General features: G+C 38.3%; 1 protein-coding gene across 1 annotated transcript; it reads left to right on the top strand.

Annotated features, from left to right (window-relative positions):
- Nucleotides 1-8,221: 8,221 nt before the first annotated feature.
- Nucleotides 8,222-10,373, top strand: LOC140807621 (transcription factor bHLH118-like). Its single transcript, XM_073164561.1, has 3 exons — nt 8,222-8,715; nt 9,139-9,453; nt 9,942-10,373. The coding sequence occupies exons 1-3, from the start codon at nt 8,374-8,376 to the stop codon at nt 10,008-10,010; spliced, it is 726 nt and encodes a 241-aa protein (XP_073020662.1). The 5' UTR covers nt 8,222-8,373; the 3' UTR covers nt 10,011-10,373.
- The last annotated feature ends 906 nt before the right edge of the window (nt 10,374-11,279 follow it).

Here is an 11,279-nt window from a genome sequence, read left to right on the forward strand (position 1 = left end):
AACTTCGGGGATCAACTTCTTATCTTCGTCCCCATCTCCGTTTCAAAAATATTAATATGATAAGACGATGACGAATTCGAAGATTTTCTCAAACCAAAATTACTATTATCTATTATTATTAGATACAATATTAATAATAATAATAAGATTATTAATATTTTAAAAAATAATATGATTATTATATTATTAATATTAATAATACTATTATTTTATTATTTATATTATTTTCGGGGTGGGTTCGGGAATTTCGGGAATGAGGATATTAATCCCATACCCGTTCTGAATTACATCGGGGATTTATAAAAATCCCCGAACCCAAAAAAATCATGGATTCCCATTCCCGTTTCGGGTTTTTCCAACGGGACCCCAAGGGTCCCGTGCGAAAAGTTGCCATCCCTACTTTTATCAAGTTCAAAAGTCCAATGTTATATCGCCTCTATTAAATCTTTGCAAAATGATTGGCGCCAATTGATCCAATCCCAACTGCTGGATCTCAAGAACACGATGTCCGAGACTAACATTTGACCACGTAAGAAAATCAATCAAATCCATTTCTAGATCATGATATTGCCGAATTTACCCCCAATCAATCTTTCCTCGTCTCTCGCCTCCTCTTCTTCCTCTGCACCACACTCTCTCCACTATACTAAGAAAATCTTCAATCTCGTGCCAAAACCGAGTCTTTTTATGTACAATGCGATGATCAGAGCAAATTCGGTGAAAATAAATGACCCCTTATGACGTGAATCCTGGATTTTGTATAAAGCGGTGCTGCGCGATGATATATTGCCTGATTGTATTACGTTCCCTTCTGTGATGAAGGAATGTGCGGAAAGTGGTATTGAATGTGATATGGTAATTGGGACAGCTTTTGTGGACATGTATGGCGAATGTGGTTGCATTGAAAGAGCGTTTGATGTTTTCAAGGCAATGCCGAAGAGGGACGTATTCGCGTGGATGGCCATGATATCTACATGAGCACTTCATGGGCATGGGAACGAGGCTCTTGCGAATTTTGTACTCATGGGGGTTGAACCTAATGCTGTAATATTTGTTGCATTGTTAATTGAATGTGCTCACTCTGGGGCTCGTAGAGAAAGGTCATCTGTGTTTCGAGCCAGCGCGCACAATGGACAGAGGACTAAAAAGCCTTTCCGCGGAAAGGCAGTATCCTTTCATATACCATGGGAATAATTACAGCAATCTTACACCAAGCTCAATGTGCTTGGTGTCGGCAATCAATTGAATGCATTAAATGCATGTCGGGAGTCAAAAAAATTGTGCAGCTGAATTTTAAAACGTGGGTTGGCTGCAGGGATTTCAGACGGAATTTGAATACGTGTTTTAAACGCGTATTCACACGGACAAGGGGCTCTATAAATAGAGCTCCCCTTTCATTCTGAAATCACCCCTTCTTCGAGTTTTCTATCATCTATTAGTTCTATAATATTTGTGAGGTGTTTGTTCTCCTGTATTAAGAGAGTGTGTGTTCTCTTTGGAAACACAGTGAGTGAGTTGTACACCACAAAATATTATAGTGGAATTCTTTTCATCTTGCTCGTGGTTTTTACCCCTAATAATTTTTAGAGGTTTTCCACGTAAATCTCGGTGTCCAGTTTATTCTTTATTTTCGGGTTTTATTATCTCAAATTCCGCACGTGGGAGCAACAAGTGGTATCAGAGCCTTGGTTTAAAATTTCTTAAAATTCTGAGTATGCTCTGTGGTTGCAGCCTAGACTGATCTTCCACATCAGAAAAGATTTTTTGAGATTTTTTATTTAAGGCGGGATTATTTTGTCTGGTCTACTAAAATTGTTGTAGACATAATGGCGAGAAGATACGAGATAGCAAAGTTCAACGGGAGCAATTTTATGCTGTGGAAAATAAAGATACAAGCAGTTTTAAGAAAGGAGAATTGCTTGACGGCTATTGGAGATAGACCCGTGGAGATTGCGGATGATGGAAAGTGGAACGAGATAAATGATAATGCTGTTGCCAATTTACAATTGACTATAGCTGACGAAGTTTTGTCAAGTATCTCTGAGATAAAAACAACCAAAGTTATCTGGCATACTCCGACAAAGATGTACGAGGTCAAGTCGCTACACAACATGATTTTCCTAAAGAAAAAGCTTTATACTCTTCGGATGGCGGAATCCTCATCGATGACCGACCATATCAATACACTAAATACTCTATTTGCCCAACTTACTTCCATGGGGCATAAAATAGGGGAAAATGAACGTGCGGAGCTTCTACTTCAAAGTCTACCAGATTCATACGATCAACTTATCATCAACATTACCAACAATATTCTTATGGGCTTTCTAAGATTCGACGATGTCTTAACTGCGGTTCTCGGAGAAGAAAGCCGGCACAAGAATAAGGAAGATAGGTTGGTAACATCGAAGCAAGCAGAGGTTTTACCGATGATAAGAGGAAGATTTATGGACCGTGACTCCAGTGGGAGCCAAAGACGAGGTAGATCAAAGTCAAGAAGTAAGAAGAAAAATATTTACTGCTTTAAATGTGGCGGTAAAGGGAACTTCAAGAAAGAGTGTACGAGTATCGATAAAAGTTCTCAAGGAAATGTGGCCAGTACTTCAGGCAGTGGTGAAATATTATTCAGCGAAGCGGCAACTGTTGCAGAAGGCAGACAAAAATTTTGTGATACATGGATTATGGATTCAGGAGCGACGAGGCACATGACGTCTCGGAGAGAATGGTTTGATCATTATGAACCAGTCTCAGGAGGATCTGTATTCATGGAAAATGATCATGCCTTGGAAATCGCTGGGGTCGGTACTATCAAAATTAAAATGTTTGATGGCACCATTCGCACCATACAGGAGGTACGACATGTGAAAGGACTGACGAAAAATCTTTTGTCCTTGGGACAATTGTATGACATCGGGTGCAAAACTTGTATCGAGAATGAGATCATGAAAATTGTGAAGGGCGCGCTTGTGGTTATGAAGGCGGAAAAGGTTGTTGCAAATCTGTATGTACTTTTGGGAGAAACACACAAAGAGGCAGAACTAGCTGTTGCATCAATTGGTTCAGGAGAAGAATTAACGGTGTTATGGCATAAAAAGCTCGGGCATATGTCAGAACGAGGGTTGAAAATTTTCTCAGAACGGAAGCTGCTGCCGGGACTTACAAAAGTGTCACTACCCTTTTGTGAGCACTGTGTTACCAGTAAACAACACAGATTAAAGTTTGGCACTTCTACTGCCAGGAGCAAAAGCATATTGGAGCTGATTCATTCGGATGTTTGGCCAGCACCGGTTGTATCCCTAGGAGGAGCGAGATACTTTGTCTCGTTCATTGATGATTTCTCTAGGAGATGTTGGGTGTATCCAATCAAGAAGAAATAAGATGTTTTCCAGATCTTCAAAGATTTCAAAGCGCGAGTTGAACTTGATTCTGAAAAGAAAATCAAGTGTTTGAGGACTGACAATGGAGGAGAATATACCAGTGACGAATTTGATGCTGTCAACATGAGGGCATCAAAAGACAGTTCACGACGGCTTACACACCTCAACAGAATGGAGTGGCGGAGCGGATGAACAGAACCTTGTTGGACAGAACAAGAGCTATGTTGAGGACTGCGGGTCTAGACAAGTCATTTTGGGCAGAAGCAGTCAAAACCGCTTGTTATATCATCAATCGTTCTCCTTCAGTGGCGATTGATCTGAAAACTCCGATGGAGATGTGGACTGGGAAGCCGACAGATTATTCTCATTTGCATACATTTGGAAGTCCGGTGTACGTTCTGTACAATGAGCAAGAAAGATCAAAGTTGGATTCGAAATCCAGAAAATGTATCTTCTTGGGTTATGCTGATGGAGTAAAGGGGTTTCGTTTGTGGGATCCTACTGTTCACAAGCTTGTCATCAGCAGGGATGTTATCTTCGAGGAAGATAAAGTAAAGGGAGACAAAGGCACACCGAATTCAGAAACTACTATTTTTCAGGTGGAAAATAAGACGGACGAATGTCAAGTTTCTTGTGAGGCAGTACCAGAGCACGAAGAACAAGAACATGTTGAGTCTGAGGTTTCTAATGTGAGGCAGTCAACTCGAGACAGAAGACCACCAGGTTAGCTTTCAGATTATGTCACTGAAAGCAACATTGCATATTGTCTATTACCAGATGATGGTGAGCCATCGAGTTTCCACGAGGCTACTCAAAGCTCGGATGTATCTTTGTGGATGATAGCAATGCAAGAAGAATTAAAGGCATTAGACAAGAATAAAACTTGGGATCTTGTTACACTACCACGAGGGAGGAAAGACATTGAAAACAGATTGGTCTATAAGATCAAGCGTAATGGCAATAACCAAGTGGAGCGGTATCGTGCTAGATTGGTGGTAAAAGGGTATGCTCAAAAAGAAGGCATTGACTTCAATGAGATATTTTCTCCTGTGGTTCGACTTACAACAATCAGAGTAATATTGACATTGTGTGCGGTGTTTGACATACATCTAGAACAGCTAGATGTGAAAACGGAATTTCTTCATGGAGATCTTGAAGAAGAAATCTATATGCTCCAGCCAGAAGGTTTTACGGAAAAAGACAAAGAGAACTTGGTTTGCAGGTTGAACAAATCTCTGTACGGTCTCAAACAGACGCCGAGGTGTTGGTACAAGAGATTTGATTCCTATATCATGAGCCTTGGATACAACAGACTAAGTGCAGACCCTTGTACGTATTTCAAGAGGTCTGGTGATGATTACATCATTTTTCTGTTGTATGTGGACGACATGTTGGTAGCAGGCCCCAACAAACATCAGGTCCAATGATTGAAGGCACAGTTGGCTAGAGAATTTAATATGAAGGATTTGGGACTAGTAAACAAGATTCTAGGGATGCAAGTTCACCGAGACAGAAGTAACAGAAAGATTTGGCTTTCCCAGAAAAATTATTTGAAGAAAGTCTTGCAACGCTTCAAAATGCAAGATAGTAAGCCAATATCGACCCCTCTTCATGTTAACTTCAAGTTATCCTCCGAGATGTGTCCTAACAGTGAAGCAGAGAGGATGGAGATGTCTCGAGTACCTTATGCATCAGCAGTGGGAAGTTTGATGTTCGCCATTATATGTACAAGACCGGACATTGCTCAAGCAGTGGGAGCAGTTAGTCGGTATATGGCGAATCCTGGAAGAGAGCGTTGGAGCACTGTTAAGAGGATCCTTAAATATATTAAGGGTACCTCGAATGCTGCATTATGTTATGGAGGATCGGATTTTACACTCAAGAGCTATGTCGATTCAGATTATGCAGGTGATCCTGATAAGAGGAAATATACTACTGGTTATGTGTTTACACTTGCAGGAGGAGCAGTAAGCTGAGTTTCAAAACTGCAGACAGTTGTGGCGTTATCTACAACAGAGGCAGAATATATGGCAGCTACTCAAGCTTGCAAGGAGGCGATATGGACTAAAAGGTTATTGGAGGAGATCGGGCACAAACAAGAGAATGTTCATTTGTTTTGTGACAGTCAGAGTGCCTTGCACATCGTAAGGAATCCAGCCTTTCATTCCAGGACGAAACAAATTGGAGTACAATTTCATTTGGTGCGGTAAGTAGTAGAAGAAGGAAGCGTGGATATGCAGAAGATCCAAACGAGGGAAAACATATCTGATTTTCTGACCAAGCTAGTGAACATTGAAAAGTTTGAGTGGTGTAGATTCTCAAATGGCCTAGCAGAAACGTAAGCAGCAGGGAATGACAAGATTGAAAGGATATGTGGCTATGTGTTTGATTATCAATCAAATCTCCAAGTGGGAGAAATGTCGGCAATCAATTGAATGCATTAAATGCATGTCAGGAGTCAAAAAAATTGTGCAGCTGAATTTTAAAACGTGGGTTGGCTGCAGGGATTTCAGACGGAATTTGAATACGCGTTTTCACACGGACAAGGGGCTCTATAAATAGAGCTCTCCCTTTCATTCTGAAATCATCCCTTATTCGAGTTTTCTCTCATCTATTAGTTCTATAATATTTGTGAGGTGTTTGTTCTCCTGTATTAAGAGAGTGTGTGTTCTCTTTGGAAATACAGTGAGTGAGTTGTACACCACAAAATATTATAGTGGAATTCTTTTCATCTTGCCCGTGGTTTTTATCCTAATAATTTTTAGGGGTTTTTCACGTAAATCTCGGTGTCCAGTTTATTCTTTATTTTCGGGTTTTATTATCTCAAATTCCGCACGTGGGACCAACACTTGGAAGGGACCCTGAATCCTCTCTGTGTCCAGCAAAATTGTGATTTGTGACCGCGGCATCAGTCCCCGAGTCCAAAAGGGTCAAGTGGTGAAAGATGCAGGAGGTATAGGCATGGTCTTGTCAAATACTGTGGCGAACGGTTGATAGATTATATATATAATGACCCTTAAATTTTAAGGTTGGATATATACGCGTGTTTGTTGATAGCAAACAAATACCAACTCACCAAGTTGTATATATGAACAGGAAGATTTAAACTATATCGTGCAGCATGCATGTGATGACCTTTAATTATATGTTATTTAATTTGTTTGCACCAATGATTGCCACTAAATTATGTTTTTTTCGAGACAAGGATCGATGCAAGAAAAAAAGGTTGAAGAATATATACTTTCATAGTAAAAAAATAATAAATAACATTAGAAAATGGAACTCACACTTTTTTTTAATTGTTTGCAATCATTAATTAGAAATGTGTGATTATTTAAAATAATAAAAGTGCATGTCTTGATCAACGAAATAGTTTTTGTAAATAAATATTTAAATAAAAATAAAACCAATAAAATATGATGATATCAAAATTTTATCTCAAGTTCGGTTTGAAAAGAGAATCTTCAAATCTTCATAGGGTTGGAATTCTGAGCTCTGCATAGACATAAATAAGGATAGGGGACGCCGGAGAGTTTTCCGACGTTATCCTTTCGATACTTAAGTCAGTGTGAGGAGCAAACTTAAGGAGAAAAAGAAATATATTAATGTGAAGTAGGCAAGATAATGTGAAAGCGTAAAAACGTAGCACATATATGATATTTATATAAGGAAGAAATTAGTTACTTTGTTAGAGTATGACTCCTACTGAGATAGAGTCCTATCTGAGATAGGAGATTTCAAACATTATGACTCTACCTCAATGGCGGCTAGAACTCTTACCTAATCTTGATTAGATTTAACTGAATCCCGTATTTATCGAGACCATTATCTATTAACGAAAATATCTTCATATCCTTCAATCGCGCCAGGGCTCGGAATTCCCGACCCCTTGGTAGGCTAAGATTCTTGATAGTGCAAGGGGTTGTGGAGTAGGACTCCGGATAGTGATAGAGAATGTGGGCTAAGGTCCCTCATAGTGTTAGGGAGCATGGGGTTGGGCTCTTGATAGTGCTAGGGAATGTGGGACATGAAATGTTTTGATATTGCTCGGATTCGCACATGTGTACCAAATTTAGGGGCATCAAAATACATATTTAATTTTAAATCACACTAGGATAACTATATATGATGTTGCCTCTTAATCGCTGTGCCTTCTTGATTTCTTACTGCATAAGGTTCGAATTTCAGAAATTAACTATATATTTAATGTGGCCCCTAAATTATTTTATATAATGCAGTGTACTTGTATTAATAAAATTTCACTGATAATTTTTTTATATATATAATCTATCTATATTTGCACTAAAGAAAATTGAGAATTCAGAACAAATCTTAAAACACACGATAATTCCAAATTTTCAATATTATATTTTATACATGTTTTCATCTATAACTCTTGAGCTGGGACATAAGACAAAAACTTGTGTGAGTCCGTCTCATTAGTCGTATTTTGTGAGACATATCTCTTATTTGAGTCATCCATAAAAAAATATTATTTTTTATTGTGAATATCAGTAGGGTTGATCTGTCTGATAAAGATTCGTGAGACTGTGTCACAAGAGACCTACTCGGGAAATAGGCAAAACTTGTGTGAGACGGTCTCACGAGTCGTATTTGTGAGACAGATCTCTTATTTGGGTCATGCTTAAAAATATTATTTTTTATGGTAAGAGTATTACTTTCTACTGTGAATATAGGTAGGGTTGATCCGTCTCACAGATTAGGATCCGTGAGACCCTCCGAGAAATAATGCTTGACAAAATCATCTCTCCAAATTCAGGAAAAAAGAAACACACACACGTATGATGCATACAGCGTGTGTAGTTGCAATAAACCCTAAATTTATGTTAAAGAATGGCCCGTGGGGTCACATGTCGGATGCAGTCGTCTTGTTTCATTATTAGAGAGCCATGGAAGAGATCTCAACACCTCAACCACCATATCTTCTTCTTCATTTCAAATCCAAGAAAATAATCAAGATTTGGATAAATTAAAGATGTTTGATTTACGATCAGGAGATGAGCTGTCTTTTGTAGTCGATTCTATTTCTCAACAAGAAGATAAATTATCATTTGATGATTTGATTTCGGATCAAGCTTTTCTTGAATGCAACATAAATCCCACCACCGCCACGGCCAAGGCCACATCCAGCACCACAATCGCCGCCCGAAAACAAAGCTTCATAGAGTTCGGGGATCAAGAAAGCAAAGCAGAGAAGAATAATGAACTCAATATTAGGAAAAATGAGCCACGTAGAGATCTTGAAAGGCGAAGGAGGCATGAGATGGCTAATCTTTATGCAACTCTTCGAACCATTCTTCCTTTCGAATGCATCAAGGTACAAAGCTAGCTGAAGAATTTTAAAACCCCTTTTTAGTTCACTTTTTTCTCTAAATTTGACTTTGTTTTAGCTCTCTTGGGAAGCTATATTTTTTGCTCAAAACCAGAAACCCTAGCCTCTATATTAATTTTCAAATTGAAGCGATATATGAAAACTTTGAATTCTCAATGAGTACTGTTTCTAGTTTTAGTTGAATCACTTTGCTGCACTTGACACCCTTTTACTACACTGAGTTGATGTTCATCATGCGTGAAAATCTAGTCAAATATGATATATGTGGCAAATCAGCTATCAACATGTAACATATTTAATGGAGGTGCAGAAAAAAATCTAAAACGGGAGTGAGAAATATGAATAAAATCATAGCCTAGCTGGGCTTATAGTTCCTCCAATGTTTGTTAAAACAGTAATTATTTTCAGGGGAAACGTGCAATATCCGATCACATGCACGAGGCAGAAAATTTCATAAAACAAAAGAAAAAGAATATTCAAGACCTGAAACTAAGACGAGACCAGCTAAAGGCTGAACTGTCGGATTTATCAGAGAATGTCATGCATTCTGTCATGGTAAATGCTGAAACGAGAGGGGTGGAGATCTTGATCAGCGCTTGCAAGAAAAATCATAGGTTTCGAATCTCAACAGTGTTCGTAGAACTAATGGAGAGGGAGCTCAATGTGGTTGCTTGGGTTACCACAAAAACAAATGGGAAGTTCTTTCACAGAATTCATGCAGAGGTACTAAGTCGAAAGTTAGCAAGAATTGAAGCATGTGTTATGCGAGAATAAGGGTTTTGTCTATCCTTTTTTTCTTTCTTAATCTCACTATTAATAACACCACAGTCAAATGCCAGTAAGTACTTATATTTGGATGGAATTAATTAGTTGTTCTCCATGACGTTTTCTCTCCACCTATTCATGAGTATCTTCTTTTCAAAACTTCAACAAGTTTTCATTTCTTTAAATAGGTAATACTGTCAACTTCAGTTGTTTTCCTCGAAAACTTACGTTTATTATTGCTGTTAAAATTTTAATTACCTTTGATCAAGTATAGGATAATTGACTGAATTCAAAGACAATTAGATAGTTGATGATTTTTCTTTTTTTAACTCTTATGACATGAAGGATCTTTATTTGAGTAGCTGAGCTCTTTTTTGGTTTATCTATTGTCTTTCCATTCATGTCTTTCAGTTCATCTAATGTTTAGAATCGTCATATATTTGCAGTCGAGCCATGCGGCATGCATTGATCCATCCGTTTTGCAAGAAAGACTTGTATATGTAATAAACAATTAGTTCTGTAGACTATGAGAAGATATAAGAATCACCTCAGTGGATGGTAGGCCAGGATTGCTCAGAGAGATTGTCGAGCCGTATGAAATGCGCGAAGATGATACCATATGATCGTTCAATTTTATGCATCGTTTTTCATGTGATCACTTACCTCGGTTTTCACTTAGTTGCATCAGACAAAGTGGAGAACCCTTTAGGATATTGATCCATGAAATTATATAATGTATGTAACTCATCTGCATGTCTTAGGTTTTGTTCATGTTTGTAAAAGTTTGATTTGTGTCCGTTTGCATAAACACGTGTGCAATATTGTTTCAATGGATACATGGAGCACTAGATAGATTTGACAACAATTTGAAATACCTATCATCTGGTGTCGCTGAACCAGCTCAGATATCATATTTTGAATACTATTATGATATCTTATTTTCTGTATTTGGCACCTTTGCATGAAATAACATGATATTTACATTAAAATCTGAGAAAAACATTTACCTATTAATATGCTATAGTTTAGGTGTTTAATTTGTTTTAACATTGTGATATGGAAGAAAAACTAGAAAGCCTGGCAGTTCTTCTTCCTTCTTATATCGGGTTTCTGGACTCTCCCATTATATATATGTACACCGGTCCATCCAGTAACCTGTTGACTCAAGCTAACTACATGACAATATTCTTTCCACCTTCTCCAACCGCATATGGTCCGTTACACTTGCTTCCAGTTGTGATCATTCAACCAACAAGTCTTATTTATACTTTGTTTTGTCCAATAGTAAAGCCAACATTGAAAGACACTTCTCAGCAATCTCCACCATGTCTTCAAAGTTGGCTGTTCTCCTTTCCTTTGTGCACTATTTCCAGCCCGCAACACTACCAAATTCAAACAATGCTTGAACTTGACCAGTGGCAACAGCTTTGTTAACACATCTGAAGCATTTTAATTAGTAGATATCTTCTCTACCTTGACTTCACCCTTGTCTATGACATCTCTTGAAAAATGCAACCTTACATCCATGTGTTTGCACCTCTCTTGAAACATTTGGTGTTTTGTGAGGTGGATTGCACTTTGATTGTCACAATGCACCACAAGCTGTTTTTAGTCTATCACAATTTCTCCTGTAATTCCCTTGAGCCATATTTCCTCTTTAATAGCTTTGGTTAGTGCTATATACCTGGCCTCTGTTGTTGGGTAAGCAACCACAAACTGAAGTGAAGCTTTCCAACGCATTGTTGTCCCATACAAGCTGAAAATGAAACCAGTCAACGACTTCC

This window comes from Primulina eburnea, chromosome 12 (assembly GCF_022965805.1).
Source record: "Primulina eburnea isolate SZY01 chromosome 12, ASM2296580v1, whole genome shotgun sequence".
NCBI classification, from domain to species: Eukaryota; Viridiplantae; Streptophyta; class Magnoliopsida; order Lamiales; family Gesneriaceae; genus Primulina; species Primulina eburnea.

Excerpts from the sequence above, each read along its gene's own strand:
- LOC140807621 (XM_073164561.1), top strand. The coding sequence starts at position 8,374 with ATGTTTGATTTACGATCAGGAGATGAGCTGTCTTTTGTAGTCGATTCT. Across the intron at positions 8,716-9,138 it reads TTCCTTTCGAATGCATCAAG|GGGAAACGTGCAATATCCGA; the intron begins GTACAAAGCTAG and ends AATTATTTTCAG. Across the intron at positions 9,454-9,941 it reads TTCACAGAATTCATGCAGAG|TCGAGCCATGCGGCATGCAT; the intron begins GTACTAAGTCGA and ends ATATATTTGCAG.